Consider the following 19,796-nt stretch of genomic DNA (forward strand, 5'->3'; position numbering starts at 1 on the left):
GAGCGGTTGGCGGTATGGCTTAAGCATTCTCTGCCTGACGCCTTTCATGCCTGCATCTGTGGCTGGCATCTTCAGAGGATCATGTGGCTGGCATCTTCAGAGATGCCAGCCACAGATGCAGGCGAAACGTCAGGAGAGAATGCTGCTAGAACACGGCCATACAGCCCGGAAACCACACAGCACCCCAGTGATTCCGGCCGTGAAAGCCTTCGACAATAAATTACTAATAGTATTAACAATATTGTTGCTGCTGTTATTAATAGCATTATTATTAATAATAGCATTATTAACTAATAATGCTTCCCAGCTAGGCCGGTGACGTTTCACGCCCGTCTATCCTTTCGCCCAATGAGATACGAGAATGGAGTCACGTGGCGCGGTTCCGCAGTGGGCGTGGAGAGAAGGGACCTCTAAGGAAAAGAGTCGCTGAAGGGGCGGGGCGGAAGACCTCGTTGTGCGTCAGGCTGCGCTGCGTCACCGCGCTGTTCGGGCGCGCGCGGTGTGAAAGGTCGAGCGTCAGGAGGGGGCGGGGCCTGCTCACGCACGCTGGCGCGATCGGTCGGTCGGGGCGGCCTGAGGCCCATGTGGAGCGGGAGCGGCAGTCGCAGTTGAACCGCCGCCGGATCCGCGTCTCGGGGCTCCGCGCAGCCATGAAGGGGTGAGTGCGGGACTGGCGCCCCCAGCTCTCCCCGCCCCCGGTCTTTGTTTCCCGGGGCCGCTGCTCGGGCCTCCCTCGTCTGCCCTCGCCAGGCGCTGTTTGTGGGGTGGGAGCCGCTTCAGGAAAGCGCGGAAGAACCGAAACCGGGTTGACGCTGGTACGCGTGTGGGCGCGCACTCACACGTGCGTTCCTTCATCTTCGCGGGGGGCTGTTAGTCTTCTCCTAAGTCTGGCGTCCAGCCACGCTTGCGTGTACGTGAAGACCCCCTACCCAGGCATATTAAGGCGCGCGCTTGTGAAGGCGCTCCCTGCACACGTGTGTGTCCCTTGTTCCGTGGCAGGCAAAGGGGTTAGAGGGGGAAAGAGTTGCTCTGCTTAGCTTCGAGTGAGAATAAAGAGATGGGAGAATTAAGGGTGCGGTGTGTGTTGGAGGGGCTGCTTCGGTGGTTGAACGTCTCCTCCCAGCCTCTACTACAGGTTGTTACAACTCTTTTTTAAATGCAGTTAATTCAGTGATAGGAGTTCTGTTAGACTTTGCATCCAGTTTGTTCCGCCTCTTGGGCTCCGCGTGTCAAACATTCGGAAAATGCCTAACTTGTTTCTGCTGATGTGTCACCGCCCCCCCCCCCACCAAAAGAGAAGCAGTTATTTACGTATTCACTTATTTCCAGTTAAAAACTTTGATCTACATCAGTTAAACGATGTGCGTGAGAAGCAGGGTGGAAAAGATTGCTTTTATATACATTGGACCCAAAAGTAATGCGATGAAAAGTTTATGAAACAATGTCCAGATTGGGATGTGTGATCGTCCTTCATTTTATAACTTGACGGTAAAAACTTAGCCCAATGGCTTAAAACAGAAATGTATACACAGAGAAGAAGAGTGCAAGTGCTCTGTTAATGTGTAATAAAGTGCCTAAAACACACAAACATATACTAATTCCTACTTATTTTCTAATACAGGTACAAATTTCATTGCCAAAAAATCTTTTAAAAGAACATATAAGTCCTTTAAAACCACCAAAGTCCATAAAAAGAATATGATTTTGACCCTATATCTTGAATGTCCATGACTTGTAGAGAATTTATACACGTTTGAGAACAAAATTGTACCTGTATTCAGAATAAGTAGGTCACGTGGACCCTTCTTCTCTGTGTATATTTTTCTGTTTTAAGCCATTGGGCATACCGTAAACGGTAGGTCCCTCTATACAATCATCACATTGGCCAAGACATATTGTAAGAGAGCCAGCATGGTGTAGTAGTTAAGGTGCACTCTAATCTGGAGAACCGTGTTTGATTCCCCGCTCTGCCGCTTGAGCTGTGGAGGCTTATCTGGTGAACTGGATTAGCCTGTGCACTCCCACACATGCCAGCTGGGTGACCTTGGGCTAGTCACAGTTCTTCTGAGCTCTCTCAGCCCCACCTACCTCACAGGGTGTTTGTTGAGAGGGGAAGGGAAAGCAGATTGTTAGCCCCTTTGAGTCTCCTACAGGAGAGAAAGGGGGGATATAAATCCAAACTCTTCTTCTAAGTTGTAGCTAAAAACTTAGCAACAGCTAAAATGACATCTGGGTCCCAGTCAGACATCGAAACTAAGAGAGTTTGACTTTGCTTAAGTTTTTCTCAGCAGCAGCAGCAGCAATTGATCTTATGCTTGCATATTTTTAAAAATAACAGTCCAATCGTAGTGGTGGTATGTATTATATAAAGAAATGTCATGCGTACAAAAACGAAATACAGGTAAAATAGACTCAGGTGTTGTGTCACTGATGTGGTCACTCAGCCCTGATGTGTCACTTAGAACATCGTGGTATGTCGACTTTGACACGTGTGTCATGTGTTCTAGAGTGAGAGGGTGGGAAACAATCTTGTTAGAAAGGGGGCAAAGTAGCTCTCCCTGTTGCCAGTTGGGCAGAGTGCTCCGTGTTTGCTTTGAGAAGGTTGTGCAGTTGTGATCCCAAACTGGGCGGTCTCTTTTGATGGCAGGATGACTGTTGAACTCAGGCTGTGTGTTCATTTAAGCATACTAAGGGAAACAATATAGGTGGATCCATCCTTCCTGGTCGGAGTTCAGGGTTGGGTGTATGGTTCTCCCTTCCCTGTTTTATCCTCACAACAGTCTTCCAAAGTAGGACAGGCTGAGAGAAATGTCTGGCTGAGGACACCGAGTGAACTTCGTGGTTGAGCAGGGATTAAAATCTGAGTCCGATCTAGCATGCTCTGTACCACTTTGGCCTCTTGCTTCTCATCAAGGGAAGAAAGGATTCTTAATATAGACAAATTGAGTAAGTTGAATAGCTTGTGTATATTTTGGTGTCTTAAACCAGTACTTGAAAAAGCGAGAGCCACACCTACTCCCAAAGTATTCAGGCGATAAGAACAAAGTGCATTCTAGCAAAGTGATGAGCCCTGCCGCTGGGCTTACTCGGTTGTCATTGCATCATCAGAAATTGGCGGGCGGCATGGAAAATTTGGTATCGGGGCACAGACTGAACCTTCATCGTGGGGGTGTAGATATTGTAACTGGGTGTGTTTGATTAACGCAGAGTATGAAGTGCACCTTCCTATTGGATCAGTTTCAGTAGAACGAAATGTAAGTGTTGGAATTGCACAAAACAGTTACTTGAGTAAACATGTGCAGGATTTAGCAATAAGCCACCAGGTGTTGGGCAGGTGGGTGGGGGCAAAGCGGTACCGAACTTTGATCACGAGAAGGAACTTGGTTGTGATGAGGAATTTTTTTTCCTCAGCAACGTTTCTGCTAAAAGTCAGAGCGCAGCATTTCAAGATGCCATTGTGTTTGTTCAACGGGATGGTTACTTCCGTAGTTCTCTGGTGAACTCTAGACACTACTTTCGTGTTTTGTTTGCGTAATCTGGGGGAGGAGGGAGGGCTGTAGTGACAGAAAACGGTTTGGTGTGTGATTCAGAGCACCGGGCAAAACCCAACGTTGAGTGGCGGACCTCATGTCATTCTGTATGTGTGAGGCCCCAGATGCATTTCCAGATGCATTCTTTAGTTAAAAAGGCTTTCAGAGAAAGCTGTGACTTGGTGACGGTGCTAGCGTTGCTGGTCCATTTCTTTGTTTTGGTGATATGCAACTCTCCCATCACTAATTTCCCTTTCAGATGTGATGTTAGAGTTGGAAGGGAGTGAAATAACTGTGAAGCAAAACTTAATGATCCCAAATATTATGCTAGGTGTTACCCACCCACTACCCCAACTCAGACATCCATCTATTGTGAATTGGAAGAAGAGGAGTTTGGATTTAGACCACCTCCCTTTCTCTCCTGTAAGGAGGCTCAAAGTGGCTTACAAACTCCTTTCCCTTCTTCTCCCCAAAACAGACAACTTGTGAGGTAGGTGGGACTGAGAGGGTTTGGAGAGAACTGTGAGTAGCCCAGGGCCACCCAGCCGTCTTTGTGTGTAGGAGTGGGAAAACAACTCCAGTTCACCAGATAAGACTCATGTGGAGGAGCGGGGAATCAAACCTGGTTCTCCAGATTAGAGTTCACTGCTGTTAACCACTACACTGGCTCTTGCTGGGAGCGGCGGGAGGAGACAACCCTGGGACAGATTCTTTAAAGAAGGCAAATTAGGCCTAGTAGTGGAAGTCAACCCTGAAGCTAAGTCTTTGCCCAGTCTAACCCAAGGGGAGAATGAAGACTTTGACTGTTAACACGTCTCTAAAGTTGTGGGGTGGAAAAGATACTTGAAGCTTCCAAAAGGGGGGCTGGAAGAAAATAGGGGGGGGGGTTGGTTCTGGGAAGGTGAATTGCACATCATGTTGGTGAAGAAGCGGAGGAGTTTGGATTTATATCCCCCCTTTCTCTCCTGTAAGGACACTCAAGGGGGCTGACAATCTCCTTTCCCTTCCCCCCTCACAAGAAACACCCTGTGAGGTAGGTGGGGCTGAGAGAACTCAGAAGAACTGTGACTAGCCCAAGGTCACCCAGCTGGCATGCGTGGGAGTGCACAGGCTAATCTGAATTCCCCAGATAAGCCTCCACAGCTCGGGAAGCAGAGCGGGGAATCAAACCCAGTTCCTCCTGCTCTTAACCACTGCGCCACTGCTGCTCCTGGAAGCGTGGCAGCATTTAACTATAGCTTGCCTCAGAATTGGGATGTTCGTGTTGCCTTCTTTCTTAATGGTCTTCATTCTTAATGGTCAAGGTGGCTAAGGTGTAGTAAATGAAACGTGCTCTCTGAAGGCCCAGAGGGACTTTTAAATGCGTTCCAGGAAACTGAATGCCTGGTGTTTGTCCTTGGTTGTGCCGAGCATAGATGTGGCTTGTGCTGCGCATGAATTGCACTCTGGGAATGTGTGTGCCTGTGAGCCCCATTGCTCGCAAAGAAAAAGTGAGACAGGCAGCTTGGAGGAGGAGTTGACGCTAAGTTGGGGGCCAGGGAGAGGTAGGCCGGAGGAGAGGAACCCATGTGGCCTGGGAGCATCAGATGTTCAGTGGAGTAGTCATGAAATGAAGCTCAGAAAGTAGGTGTTGAGTTATGGAACCCAGAGAAGGAAGACCAGACGAGGGGGAGGGGCAGATGCAACCGCAGTTTACATGCCGATTGCGATTCATCAGCCCAGAATTGCCTGCCAGATCACCAATAATGCGAATAATCCTGATCCCGAGGAATTTGAGGGGAGTGAATCCTGTTCTATTAGAAAAAAGCTACGTTTTCAAGATAAAAGACTGTGTAGTTGAATGTAATGTGTGAGCGAAGGTGAAGGGCGGAACATAACTTGTACAATGCGCTGACACGATCAACTTGTGGAATGAGATGAGGTGACTTGTGGGTCAGGCTTGCATGCAGAGGGCCTTAGGTTCGGTTTCTGGCCTCTCCCATTCTTGAAGGGGCAAGAAGCAGATGCTGGTAGAGAGCCCCATCTGTGAGCCAGGCAGAGCCACTGCCAGTCATAGTAACCCAGGCTGACTGTGCTGGACCAGTGGTTGGGTTCAGTAAAAAGGGAAGCTTAATGCGTTTGAAAACCAAGTCTGGTTGGTGGGATTTGAGAATTTAATAGTGGGAATCATTTCGGGACGATCCGTGTGGGCAGACAGCAGTAGTCAGGTGGGTGGGGTTGACCCTTACGACTCCGCTTAGTTTTCCTGTCACCTTGTGGTTTTTTCCACGTGTCAAAAATTGTGCTCTGCGGCCGTATGTTCTAGAAACAAGAGGGGAATGTGAGATTCCGTGAGTTGAAGGTCATGTTCCCGAGCCTTGCTCCCCCAGGGCTCCTGGCTGCACGAAGAGCACGTTTGTAATTTGAATTAGTCTTAGCTTAGGAGGCGGGTGGCTCATGCAGACAAGATCAATGGGTTGAACTTTCTTTAAAAAACACACACCTTGAAATCAGCTTAGTTTGAGAGGCTGTTGCTTTATTCTGTAGTGATAGTTGGGGGAAGGATGTATCTCAGCACCTCCACTTTTTCATCCCCAAACGCCCAAAAAAGTGCCAGGCAGAGCCCGATGCTCCCTTAAACCTGGCTTCTAATGGAATTAATATTTTGGCTGCCTGTTCCCCAGAAGTCTCAGGGGAAAGCATGCTGAGCAGTGTATGAAAGCAACAAATATTTTGACATTGCTAATACTTTGACAGCAATATTGCTTGCTTCCATTAAAAAGTTTCAGCCTCTATGGTGTGCCGTCGCCTTGGTTTCCTGAAACAAGAGATAAAAGCCAAATAACTTCTGGATTCAGGAGTTGAATAGCAATGCAAATGAGCTGGACGGAAACGGGAAATGCTGTTTCAGAAAATGCTTTTGAGCTGAAGAAACTCTTCATTCCTGATCGTTCTTCTAGTCTAATCAGAAATCTGGGGAATTCCTGCGGTGTTTCCAGACGTACCATGGATTGTTAATACCCATCAGCCCCCTGCCAGCGCAACAATTGACCATGCTGGCAGAGGCTGATGGGATTTGTAGTTCATGAACATCTGGAGAGCCGCAGGTTGCAGACCCCTGGTCTAATGGGAGAGCGGCTCCATCAGCAAACTTGGGTTACTTGCGAGTAAGCGCCATTAAACAGTGGGGCTTATTTGCAAGCAGACCCGCATAGCATTCTGCTGTTACTGTAAAGGGACAGGGTTTTTTTTAGCACAAGTGAAGGTGGAAAACTTTAGAGGTGGCATTAAACGCACATGGTACTGCTACCAGATAGCGCTTTGGGGGAAAAAGCAAGTCAGTGTGTATGCTGAAGAGTCGGGTATAATCTGAGCTTCGGTACTTAAATGTGAGCATCAGGCCCCATAATATAGAACATGACCTACTGTGCTATATTTATACTTCATGGCCCAGGAGGCAGACATTTTTTTGATCTTGGCAAACTGGCTTTTGATAGCTCATGGATTCATTGAAGGCTCTCCCCTGCCCCTGTGAAATGCAGATTTATTGCTGAACAGTTTTTTTAAAAAAGAATCTTGGTATTGATGACTTTGTCCTTTAAGAAGCGACACCCCTCTTGGCTTCTGTGCTAATATGGACTTGCTTTGGAAGTGAACCAGGGTCACTGCTTCTTGGTATTTCGGACCAGAGAAGCTCTTTTGCTTTGGGGCAGGCATAGGGCTGAGGGGAGGGTCCTTTCTTTTTCCCACAGATCTAAACTCGAAGAAGTGATTCAGTTTGAGGATAGAGCGCCCCACAGCAATTCTGCCATTCTCTAGGGAAGAGTGTGAAATTAACCTTGGGGTGGATTCTGAAAGCTTTGCTTGTGAAATCGACATTGCCTCCTTCCCTAAGAACATAAGAACAAGCCAGCTGGATCAGACCAGAGTCCATCTAGTCCAGCTCGCTGCTACTCGCAGTGGCCCACCAGGTGCCATTGGGAGCTCACATGCATGATGTGAAAGCAATGGCCTTCTGCGGCTGTTGCTCCCGAGCACCTGGACTGTTAAGGCATTTGCAATCTCAGATCAAAGAGGATCAAGATTGGTAGCCATAAATCAACTTCTCCTCCATAAATCTGTCCAAGCCCCTTTTAAAGCTATCCAGGTTAGTGGCCATCACCACCTCCTGTGGCAGCATATTCCAAACACCAATCACACGTTGCGTGAAGAAGTGTTTCCTTTTATTAGTCCTAATTCTTCCCCCCAGCATTTTCAATGTATGCCCCCTGGTTCTAGTATTGTGAGAAAGAGAGAAAAATTTCTCTCTGTCAACATTTTCTACCCCATGCATAATTTTATAGACTTCAATCATATCCCCCCTCAGTCTCCCCCCTCACCCTCTTCTTTTTGCACCCTGTGGCAGCTCACGTCGAGCTCTTGAACCTTTGAGAAATGGCGCTGGGTGCAAGATGGGAACGTGGAAACCAATGGAAATTGCTGTTACTCTCTTCTGCTCTTTACAAGTAGAATGCCCTTCCAGGTGAGGGAATTTTTCCCTCTGCTTGGTGGGTGGGGCAGAGGTGCCCAATTGAAACGGGTGACTTTTATGACTTGATGACTACTAGGTGATTTGGGACTTGCTGATGACAGTGAATTCTAGCTGGTCTGGGCCTATGGGGTTGCAAGAAATCCTATGTCAGTAAGATGTTGCTGGAGACAGAATGAGCCAATATATTGTATTGGTAAGTGTTAGCTTAGGATGGGTGTGGGTGTGTCTAAATTTAAACCTTTGCTTTCCGTGACATTTATCGGGATGGTCGCTTTCTCTCAGCTAGACCTGCCTCATAGGATAAAAATAGACTGAATAAATCAACATGGACTAGAAACGTCCAGGTTTGGTCGAGGGGCTAATCCTCTGGGATGTCGGATTGTCCGAGTGGTGTAGAAGAGCATCCAGGCACCAAGGTGAATTCAACAACGCTGGAGCATTGTTTTGATGTTACTGTCGCCCTGTTTTTCGTGCTGTTCAAGAGCCTCATTCGAGAGTGAGGCATGAGATATTTCTGTTGTACTCACTCAAGTGTATAAAAGTGCCAGTCTAGCTGCTGTGGGTGAAACTTCTTGAAGATGGCAAACAGAACATCCAAGTGGTGAGGCGGGCGGCCATGGTGCTGCGACCGCGCTGCCCTGCCACTCCCCGAGAGGCTTCCTGGCGGCGTGGGGAGGCTTGCAAAATAACGCTAGTTTGTGCTGTAGAAAGTGTATAGTGGATTGAATTTCTTCTTTCATGAGATGCCTTTGAAAGTGAGTTTGATGGTCCTTCTGCAGCTCTGAAAGGCACGGTTTCCTTATATTAGATTGCCATACGCCTTACGTGTTAGGCTAGCTTTATATTTATTTCAAGGTCTGTCCCTTCAGAGACGTCTCTGAACAGCTTAGAAAGGCAGGAGCCTTGGCATTTGAACTTGAGAACTCCCTTTCTGCAGCCCATGGCTTAGGTTTCTTCCTGTCACTTGAAGAAACTGATTTATTTCCTTCCCAGCAGCGTCAATTTGCAGGGACCAACCTACTTGAGCTTACCTGGCTGGACAGCTATAACTTGGGGTCACTGCCTCCCTCCTCCATATTCTGCTGGGCCCTGAGGCCTTGTCTTTTGTTTCTCTGTGGTTTTAGCGGGGCCCAAAGAGCCTTCTCTCCGAGCCCCCTCAGTAATTGGGGAAGCTGGAAGGGAGTGCCTACAACTTCTTGCCTAGTTCTGTCAGTGATCAATCACAAACCTCACCCCACATTGCATGAGATTGGTGGTTCTTGTTTCATTTCTGTCTGCTGTGAAATGCAAGCAATCCTGTTTCGTTTTTCGAAGAACAGATTTTGAGCATGCAGGTTTACCCACCGCTCAAAGCGGAATTCTGTGGTGCTCTTAAGCTTGCATTTGGGCTGGTCCCCTTGACACCTGCCCCAGCGTCGTAGAAGACAAGGATCCCTAGAGGTATTGAGCATGTTTTGCTTTGTTCCAGTAGCCGGATCGAGCTGGGTGACGTGACACCACACAACATTAAACAGCTGAAGCGGTTAAACCAGGTCATCTTTCCTGTCAGCTACAACGACAAGTTCTACAAGGATGTGCTCGAAGTCGGCGAGCTCGCCAAGCTAGGTATATAAGATCTTAATCTCGGTTTGGTAGGCGGGAGGGTGGAATAATTTGCCTGCCTTTTGTTCTTCTGAAGATTTCTGCTTGATCCAGAACTTCCTGCAGTATCGGCAATTTCTGTTGCTGAAAGCCTTAATGGCCCAAATTGCGTGAGGCCTTTCTCCCAAACATTGGCTTGGTCCGGATGGCACACAAAACACGGTGCATGTCTATTATTGTTAGTTTGGGGCATTGGGATTCTTTTCACTGACATTCAACCCCAGTTCGTCTTGACCAATGCTGGTTTCATCACTTCCTCTCTGAAGCCCGGAACAACTTCGTCAGGAAACGACTTAGGATCAAGTTAGGATATCTGCATTAGTATATCAGCTCCTGACGACTGTTTGTTGTTAATAAATCCGCTTCAGATCCTGGGTTAACAGATTTTCTCTCAGTGGCTCGAGCGCCACATGTTGCATTGTGTCTGTTCTGAACGTGATTCCCCAGTAGTGGCAGTCCTCCTGTATTTCAGGAACGGGGACGAGATCGTTCCCCCTCTGGGAACGTGGTCGGCAGCTGGTTCCTGCCTTGAATCGGCTGTCGTCAAAGGCATGGGAGAGTTGTGAGCTGGGCTAAGGCGCGGGCCTCACGTTGGAAGCAGAAGTAAGTTGGGTTGGGTTGACAGTAAATGCTGAGGTGGTTCTCCGTGTTGAGCACCGTTGCCCTGAGTCACAGTAGGTAGTGGAATGGCCTGCGTTTAAACACACTGTTTTGCACAGTATGTGAACGCAAGCCTCAGTGAACGATAATGCAGTTCACACTTTTTTCGTGCAGGCATTTTTTTTCAGCCTCATGTAATTCCTTAGGGGAGGCTATTATTGATTGCCTTTATCTCCGCCCCTCTGCTGTGGTTTCAGGTCCTACTGTTCAGGTGCTCTTAGCTCTTACCTGTGCCTTCATAATCTGGTGGGGTCATTCCTTCCCTCCCTCTACTGTGTTTCCCCGAATATAAGACAGTGTCTTATATTAATTTTTGCTCCCAAAGATGTGCTATGTCTTATTTTCAGGGGATGTCTTATTTTTCCTGTGTTCTGTTCGTCGGGCATGCTTCCAAACAAAAACTTTGCTATGTCTTACTTTCGGGGGATGCCTTATATTTCGCACTTCAGCAAAACCTCTACTATGTCTTATTTTTCGGGGATGTCTTATATTAGGGGAAACAGGGTACTTTCAGCCATCCTTGATGGCTGTTTGTAAGTGTCAGCTGGTCCAGAAAGCCGCTTCCCATTTCCTCCTTTGACACTGCCTCTTTGGCCTCAAGTGTTTGGCGGAACGAACTGACAACCTGCAGTGCTGTCAATGGAATGACGGCAGCAGCCTGCAGGAGCGAAAACACGGAGGCCGGAACAAATCTCTGTTTGAAAGAATCTACACCAGATTTGCATCATCGCTGGTGTGAGAAGAATTTAAGTGTTGCAACCGCAGTGAAAATATTCCCTTTGGAAAACACAAACATTTGTTACAGGGTTCTGGGAGACGGCTGGCTTCGAGGCAGACTGTTTGTTTGTTTGTTTGTTTGTTTGTTTGTTTGTTTGTTTGTTTGTATCCCGCCCTTCCCAAGAAGGGCTCAGGGCAGCACAACAGTACATTTAATACAGATAAAACAGCCAGTAAAATAATGGTTAAAAACAGTTAAAAACAACCGCAGATGGTGAAACACCCCCCCCACCACCACCACCATGCACCCATGGGAGGCCAATGTTAGTACCGATTAGGCCAGCTGGCTAGATGGAAATGCCTGATGGAAAAGCTCCGTCTTGCAGGTCCTGCGGAACGCATTCACGTCCTACAGGGCCCTGATCTCACTAGGGAGCTTATTCCATCAGGTAGGGGCCAGGGCTCAGAAAGCCCTGGTCCTTGTGGAAGCCAGCCGGACCTCCGTTGGGCCAGGGATCTCCAGTGAATTTCCCTCTAATGAGCAGAAGGATCTAGTGGGGCAATAAGGGGAGAGGCGGTCCTGAAGGTATCCCGGTCCGAGACCGCTCACAATCTTAAAGGTCAGCACCGACACTTTGAATATGATCCGGTACTTGATCGGCAGCCAGTGAAGTTGAGGTAAGACTGGAGTAATTGTTCAGCTGCTCCAGGGAAGAACCATCTCTTAGTCTGTAAGATCAAGACACTTTGTGGGGTGGTAGGTGGGGCTGAGAGAACTGTGACTAGCCAAAGGTCACCCAGCAGGCTTCATGTGGAGGAGCAGGGAAACAAATTTAGTTGAGAAACATAAACATATATATTGTTGAAGGCTTTCATGGCTGGAATCACTGGGATATTGTGAAGAAGACGACGATGACTTTATTTACGGTCAATGACCAAATATAGGGGTATTGTGTGGTTTCCGGGCTGTATGTGTTCTAGTAGCATTTTCTCCTGACATTTCGCTTGCATCTGTGGCTGGCATCTTCAGAAGAATTCCAGCCACAGATGCGGGCGAAACATCAGGAGAAAATGCTACATACAGCCCAGAAACCACACAACACCCCAAACATTAGACATACCTTGTATACTGAAACAAATTTAGTTCCCCAGATAAGAGTCTGCCGCTCATGTGGAGGAGTGGAGAATCAAACTTGGTTCTCCAGATTAGAGTCCACTGCTCTTAACTACTAGGCCACACTGGTGTAATGCAGAGCTCATAATTTACTGCTTCAGAGTAAATTGGGGAAGTTAAGTATTTGGATGTTTTAGGACGATTCAGAAGCCAGGTTGAGTCGGAAATTGTCATGGTGCCATTTGAAAATATCTGACAGAAAAGGTCTGCCTTGAAACAGGAAGTATGTCAGACCGGTGATGTCCTTGGCACCTGTTTGACCATCCCAGAGGAAGAATCCCCTCATATATATTCGTCAGAAAACACCTTTGTATTTTGTATGTGTAAAATATGCCCAATGCGTTTGTATACATTGTATTTTTCATTGTAGTACATGCTGGTTGTAACCATATTGTTGATTCAGCAACGACATGTAATATAACCACATATTATCAGGATATAAACCCATCAATTGGTCTCAGTGTAATACATGATGGGACACCAGCATATTTCTCTGTTTCCCTTAGAACAGGTGTCTCCAACTCTGGCGCTTCAGATGTTCATGGACTACAATTTCCATCAGCCCTTGCTGGCACGGCCAATTGGGGCTGATGGGAATTGTAGTTCTTGATCAACTGAAGCACCAGAGTTGGACACCCCTGCCTTGGACTCTGAAACAGTACGTTTTATTATCCTGATTGCTTCACATATTGCTTGCCACATCTTTCATCAACCAATCCCTCTTTTTTTGGAGCAATTCGAGATTTCTAGAAGAACACTTAAACATGCTCTCGTCTGTTTATAAATTTAACATTATTTCCTGTTGCAAGTATCAGACCATTTGTGCATGGTAGTATTTGTACATGCTTTTCAGCACTTGTGTGTTACACATCTTCTTGCATGTATCCCAGACGCTGTCATCAGGTAGAAAGGCAGCCTTCTCAGTGCTGTAATCAGCAAACTGGAAGGGCTTCCATTTGAAGTTTCCATTATATGATCTCTGAAATAATAAAACTATGTCTGCACTGTACAGGCTTGGTTAGAACTATGCCTTTGGCTGCCATGCTTAGAGTTATTTTTATTGGTGGCTGTTCACATCTAACCACAGTATCTTGTTTGAGGGTTTTTTTAAATCTTGCTGTATATTTCAGTCCAGGGCTTGGATCCAGCAATCCACAAGCAGGAACATAAACAGATTTAGCACAGTTCTGCTTACACTGGCCTGTGAGTAATGTCGAGTGCTTTGCTCCCTATATGTCATGGTGGTGAAAAGTGCTGCCAAGTTGCTGGTGACCCACTCAGGTTTCAGGGAAAGAGGTGATTGGCCATTGCCTGCCTCCTTGTGGGTGAAAGAGTTCTGAGAGAATCGTGACTAGCCTAAGGTCACCCAGCAGGCTTCATGCAAAGCAGTGGAGAATCAAACCTGACTCTCCAGATTAGTTTGCCATCCTTAACCACGTGAGCTCCCCCTTTGTGTTGTAGTACCCAGTAATTAGTCACATGAGATCTTGGGCAAATGGAAACGCAACCATAAGTTTGACTTTACAAAAGTGGTTGCTGCCACCTTCCCCCCCCCCCCCCCATTGCATTTCTGTTTGTAAATGGAAATTCTACTGGAGGGGGAGGACGTCCGGCTGGGTGTTTCCCAGCTTGTTCTCAAGGAGGCAGGATGTACTAATTTCATCACTTCCTGGGGACTGGTTGGGCGCCCATCTTGGATCCAGTTTAAATCCTGCCTCGACAGGGAGAGCAGTGTGTTTTTTTTAACCAGCTTAGGCTTTTTAAAAACGTACTATTTCTTCGACTTTCCTTGAATTCCTCCTTCCTAACACCTGGCCTTGCCCCACCTCCTGCCTCGCAACCTCTCTCTCTTCCTCCTCCTACGTTCCCAGCTGCACTTCCCATTAAGTATCCAATGGACCGTTAGGCCTTGTATACAACTACTTATATCTGCTACCATCTCTAAGACTGTTGGACAAACCAGAGGGTCGGAGTAACTGTGCTTTCTTCCTGTGTTTGTCCCCCGCTTCCCCTCCCCCCCTTTTGCAGCTTATTTCAACGACATTGCCGTGGGCGCCGTGTGCTGTCGAGTGGACCACTCTCAGAATCAGAAGCGGCTGTACATCATGACGCTCGGATGCCTGGCCCCTTACCGAAGGCTGGGAATAGGTAAGGGGTGTCTGGCGAAACGGCCAGGTGACTCTCGGACACGCCGCAGGGGGTTCTTCAGTTGATCAAAGCAGAATGTGTTGCCTCAGGGCGAGAGACGCGTGCTTGCCCTGTGAGATCTTGCAGAGCCCAGACATTTGCTAAAGAAGAGTGCGATCGAATCTCCTTTTGCCGGTTTGAGCCATTCTGATGCCGTGTAGAGAATAAATTTTTCAAATTACACTAAATAGCTATCAAGCTTCTGTCTCATGGTATTATATCGTACAAGCGCAGGGGGGCGCGGGGAGCTTGATGTAAGATTAGTGATGGTGATCTTAGATTAGGCCAAGCTTAGGGATGGTAACTCTTTGTCTCTCTTCCATTTCAGGAACTAAAATGTTGAATCACGTGTTAAACATCTGTGAAAAAGATGGCACTTTTGACAATATCTATCTGTGAGTACAAGCTGTGGCTCTATTCCGGAATATTCTGGAGCCCCAGAAAGCCCACAAAGGAGGGTTGTGTTAGATGCCAGCTCTGTGCCGTGCATGCAAAAACTATTCTTGCTCAGGGTTTTGTGCTAAGAAGGCTGGGTTTTGAGCGATTTGTTTTGTTTCTCCCTTCGCATGGGAGAGCGTTTGGCTTTAGTGTGCAATGTGAATGCTGGAATCGAATACCGAGACAAATATTTAAACCGTTTAGCAAGCAATGCCTTCTTTTGTTGTGCTGCCTCTGGATCCTTTTTGGTGCCTTTTAACATGCGTCTCCATAGCACAGCGGCTGCTCAGCTCCACATAACATCTTGATCAAGCAGGGGCACAGATTCGTCCCCGTTTTAAGACTTCCCATTCTTTCTCATGACAAGCAACCACGTGGCTGTTTTATCCAGCCTGATCCCTAAATCCCTGTGGAGATGCTTCAGATGAAAATGGAGATGCTTCAGATGAAAATTTGTCTACAGTTACAAAGAAGCTCCTTAAGCTCAACTGAAATTCTAGTAAATATGTTTGAGATCAGCACGGTCTTTATGGGGAGCAAAAAATAGTGGTCGAAATGGGGACAGATTGAAGTGGCTCTTGCTTCCTTAATCATTGTGATGTTCCCTGGGCAGCCATCCACACTGGTGTATGGAATTTGGCCATCCATTCAAAACTGATGGCAGGAACTGAAGAACTGGTTGAGGGACCGGCACAAGTCGGGACCCGCACAAGTCTGGAATTTTTGACTTGATCACCACCCCCTGTGCCAGATCTATGCTGAAGCTCCTTCTGCATGCAGCATGGTGGCAGCTTTTCAAGGAACACATTTCCATAGCCTGGCTGAGCCCTGGAACCAGTACCACACAATTTAAAACAAATAATCCAAATGGCGTAGTTAGTGGGGAGATAGAGGGGGGCGGATGCCCCGGGCACCACTTTAAAGTATCACATGGGGGGGCATTCAGCTGCTCCCCCCCAGGAGTAAGCAACTGTATTGGGCTGCAGAAGCCTGAGTGGGCAGACTCAGAGGCCGCCTCTGGTCCCGCTGCTGAAGGCTGTGGCAGACTGCAGCTGTCTGTTTTGCTGCTGCGCCCCTACCCACCAGCCTTTGTTTGCTGCCTCGCTCGCTCGCTCGCTCACCCGCCCCACTCCCTCGCCTGTCTGCCTCAATTTTTGTGGGGAGGGCGCAATTTCAGTACTTGTCCCCGGGCACCGTTTCCGGCAAGTACGCCACTGGTGATCAGAATTGGGACAGATCAGATCATGTTCCTGTGAAAATGCCCTTATTCAGCCAGTGGCCAAGATTATGAGCGTTTGAGCTTGTTTCCTTGAACAGCAGGTACGAGGGGCTGCCTTTGAAGATTCAAGAGTGGCTAAGTGGCGTAGTGGCTAAGAGCAGGTGCACTCTGATCTGGAGGAACCGGGTTTGATTCCCAGCTCTGCCGCTTGAGTTGTGGAGGCTTATCTGAGGAATTCAGATCGGTCTGTACACTCCCACACACGCCAGCTGGATGACCTTGGGCTAGTCACAGCTTCTCGGAGCTTTCTCAGCCCCACCTATCTCACAGGGTGTTTGTTGTGAGGGGGAAGGGCAAGGAGATTGTAAGCCCCTTTGAGTCTCCTGCAGGAGAGAAAGGGGGAATATAAATCCAAACTCTTCCTCCTCCTCCTCCTCCTCCTCCTCTTCCTCTTCTTCTTCTTCTTCTTCTTCTTCTTCTTCTTCTTCTTCTTCTTCCAGTATGAGGATGAGGGGCTGCTTTTTCAGAAGTCTTGAGCACGTAGAGCTAGTTGTGCTTTGTTTTGGCTCCAGGCCCGTGTTCATTGTGTTCAAGCATTTTGCACGCGCTGGTGTGCTGTAGGTCAATGGCAAAGTGGAGATCTTGGTTTCGTAGCAAAGATGATCAGGGCAGGGAAATGGCCAAGCATGTGGCCCCACCCATCAGCGTTTCTTGTACTCACGAAGCACTGGATCTGAGTTCTGCCTTTCAGAAAATGCTAATGCCTTTTCCTTGGCTTCTCTTCCTTCCCCAGACATGTCCAGATTAGCAACGAGTCTGCTATTGACTTCTACAGAAAGTTTGGCTTTGAGATCATCGAGACGAAGAAGAATTACTACAAGAGGATAGAACCAGCAGACGCCCACGTGCTGCAGAAAAACCTCAAGGTCCCCTGCCTTGGCCAGAACACAGACGTGCAAAAGGCCGACAACTGAACAAAAACCTAGCGGACACTTTTGTGCACTTGCTTGCCACCAAATAAGGAAAGAGAGGCCTGATCTCCTCCCCCCGCCCCCCCGTCCCCTTTCTCCTGTTGTGTGTTTTATCCTCTCCAACAAATTAATAACTCCCCGAGGATTGTCCAGTTGTGTGTTTGGGTTTTACAGCATCTCTTTTGCATTCTTGAGGGTGGTGGTGGGGAAGTGTGCGTTTCCGGTTGTGGGGCGGGGAGGGGGCCTTCAGTTGGTCTTCCAGAAGTCAAATTTTTATTCAGTAATTGCGATCCTCCCCCCTGACGGGCAAACTTTCAGCAATACCGTGCAGCACCCAAAACTCCCACCAGGCTTTCTTATTTTAAAAAAATATATACCGTTGCCCTCTGAAAGTCTGAATGTTGCTTAGCAGCTCTCTGGCCCCATTCACCTCTCCGTGAATTGCTCTCTTAGCTGATCCACAACAGCATTTTTGAGTGGCCGGGGGCAGCAGCGGCCAAGGAGACCCGTCTTGCAGAGCGTGTGATTTCCCCCTCTCCCCCCCCCCCGCCTATTTTTTTTTCTTTTTTGCCCGCTGGGGCAGTGTTTCATGGACTGTTGTAGGCGAGGATTCAAAATGGGTTGCGCCACCTTCTGCTTTTCTCCCCCCTGCGTTATTGCCGTTGCAGTGGTGACAGAAAAAAAGGTTGGGAGCTTGGACATCGCTGGAGGAGCCAGACCGGTGACAAAAAAAAAATCAACTGCGTGCCCCTCCTTGCAAAGCTTTGCATTGGAAACGGTTCTGCCGCGTGGACTCTGCTTGCTTGCTGAGATTATACTTTTAAGAAAGACGATTGTTAAAAACTGCTTTTCTCCCCCCCTGCTCTTCTGAAGACTCGGCAGCCCCCTTTAACATTTTAAAGGGGATGTTTATAGGACACCAGTCGCGAGTGGCCTATTTGGAAAACATTGTAAGGGTTCAGAAAACATCTGGGTTTCCTCATATTGTAACGTAGCCGACTTTGCTGAGCTCCTGTATTGTGTTTATGCTTTTGTTTGCAGTTTCATTTCAAGCTTCTAGTGATCAGTACAACTATTGCCAACTTAATCTTACGACTTTTCTCCTGATTTTGGGGGAGGGGGGGGAGAGGAGGAGGAACGTACTGAAGAAAAAAAATCTGCCCCATCTCCTAAATCAATATTAAACTGTATTACTTTCCTGTTTTTGAACTTGAGATGTATCTTGCGCTTTTCTGCTTTGAAAAGGCCCTTTTATCTGAAGGGGGGGTCATATAGGCTTTGACAGTATAATTTTGCTAGCAGAGGCTGTAACTTCACTGTGATGCTGAAATGAGAACTGAGCGGGCTGAGACAGGAAAAGTCCCGAGTTGTTTGCAATATTATAAATGTTGAATTGCAGAGGAATCCTTGAACCGGGAGACACCAGAATCCCCAGCTATTCCTCCTCAGGCTGAAGGAAACTCTAGCAAAGTTTGCCTCATGCTTCTTTGTTTGGTATGGGCAGATGTTTCTGTACAGCTGCCAGTTAATTCTTCTAATTGGAACACATATCAGCCTTGTGCTTCAGAGACCTTGTACTGGAAAGTTTCCGCCCCTGGTTATCAGTTGCAAAGTTTTGTATCGTGGACCCCGAGACGTCGTTACTTCTCTGCAGTGACGTTGAAGCCTGTTTCAAGCTCAAAGCGCCAACGTTGCTTCCCTGATCTGTTGCTCAACAAGACCAGAAGTTTTGCGGGGAGGTACGACATTGGAGAATGTATGCGCAACATAAAGTCACTGCTTGTCCATTGCTGCTTCTCTGTTTCCTGGAACAAAGCGGTAGGTACTTGGAGCGGGTGGAAAACTTATTTCTCTCCGGATCCTTCTACGAGCAGTTTTTCCCTTCAGGCTTCAAGAAAATCCCAGTGCACAATCCTTCGGAGTTCAATCTTTTTTCCCCCTTTCTAATTATATTTGCTTTTAATCACTGTCATGTTATGAATGTATTTCTCAAAAAAAAAATGGAATTTCCGCTGCAAAGTCAACCTCATTCAGTACGTTGCGTAGGAGGTGGAGGGAGATAAAACGGGAAATCAAAAGCTCCCCCTTTTCTTGATGAGCCCCCCCCCTTCCGTGTGACTGTCCCTTAAGAGCGCACACAGGTTTTACTTACAAAGTCCTTTCGCTGTATCTCTCCAATCAAAAATGGTTTGGGAAATGGAGATCTTCCATTTGAGGGCTTCCTTTTCACATGCTGCAAAATTGGACAGGTTTTTTTTCGAGCGAGCGGGGAAGGGAGAAGCGTTTTTGTCTTTCGAAACAGTGTTGAACAAGGGCTTGTACTGAAATAGGTGTGTTAATGCTTGTGTGATACTGTCAGAGCTTCTCAGCCTCTTGACAACAGGCACCTGTGCAACTCTGAACTCGTCGTGATGTTCGTAGCAACGATCACCAGCACCTCACTTGCAGAAGTTTGCAAAAAGGGGGCGCGATACTACTTGGGAAATACCCAGCTTGTAGGTATGTCAGTCGCCAGTGGTTCCATACAGCGGTCTCTGAATTTCATAGAGAAACTTTCAGTATTAGATAACCATTATATGGGGGATAGAAGCAGCATTCGGAACTGACATGCTTTGACTTTGTGGTGGTGGGGGGGAGTATTTTTGTATACACAAAGTGGCGGGGATTACTTGATCCAGTTAATGGTTAACTGTCCATTAAAGATGACATGCTGTTACAACTGAAATAAATTCTAGTTATGTTTCATTAA

General features: G+C 47.4%; 1 protein-coding gene across 2 annotated transcripts; it reads left to right on the forward strand.

Annotated features, from left to right (window-relative positions):
* The first annotated feature begins 502 nt into the window (after window positions 1-502).
* NAA50 (N-alpha-acetyltransferase 50, NatE catalytic subunit) lies at window positions 503-19,796 on the forward strand. Of its 2 annotated transcripts, none has more exons than XM_048482802.1 (5): window positions 503-658; window positions 9,509-9,645; window positions 14,261-14,380; window positions 14,748-14,814; window positions 16,870-19,796. In XM_048482802.1, the coding sequence occupies exons 1-5, from the start codon at window positions 651-653 to the stop codon at window positions 17,048-17,050; spliced, it is 513 nt and encodes a 170-aa protein (XP_048338759.1). In that variant the 5' UTR covers window positions 503-650; the 3' UTR covers window positions 17,051-19,796. The 2 variants fall into 2 exon arrangements, with proteins under 2 accessions (XP_048338759.1, XP_048338760.1); XM_048482803.1 differs by having other exon boundaries at window positions 9,512-9,645.

The sequence above is a fragment of the Sphaerodactylus townsendi genome, unplaced genomic scaffold (genome assembly GCF_021028975.2).
Source record: "Sphaerodactylus townsendi isolate TG3544 unplaced genomic scaffold, MPM_Stown_v2.3 scaffold_23, whole genome shotgun sequence".
Taxonomy (NCBI): Eukaryota; Metazoa; Chordata; class Lepidosauria; order Squamata; family Sphaerodactylidae; genus Sphaerodactylus; species Sphaerodactylus townsendi.

What these genes read in the sequence shown, in the direction of transcription:
- NAA50 (XM_048482802.1), top strand. An exon ending in CGGCGAGCTCGCCAAGCTAG is followed by an intron (nt 9,646 to 14,260) that starts GTATATAAGATC and finishes CCCCTTTTGCAG; the next exon opens with CTTATTTCAACGACATTGCC. An exon ending in TTACCGAAGGCTGGGAATAG is followed by an intron (nt 14,381 to 14,747) that starts GTAAGGGGTGTC and finishes CTTCCATTTCAG; the next exon opens with GAACTAAAATGTTGAATCAC.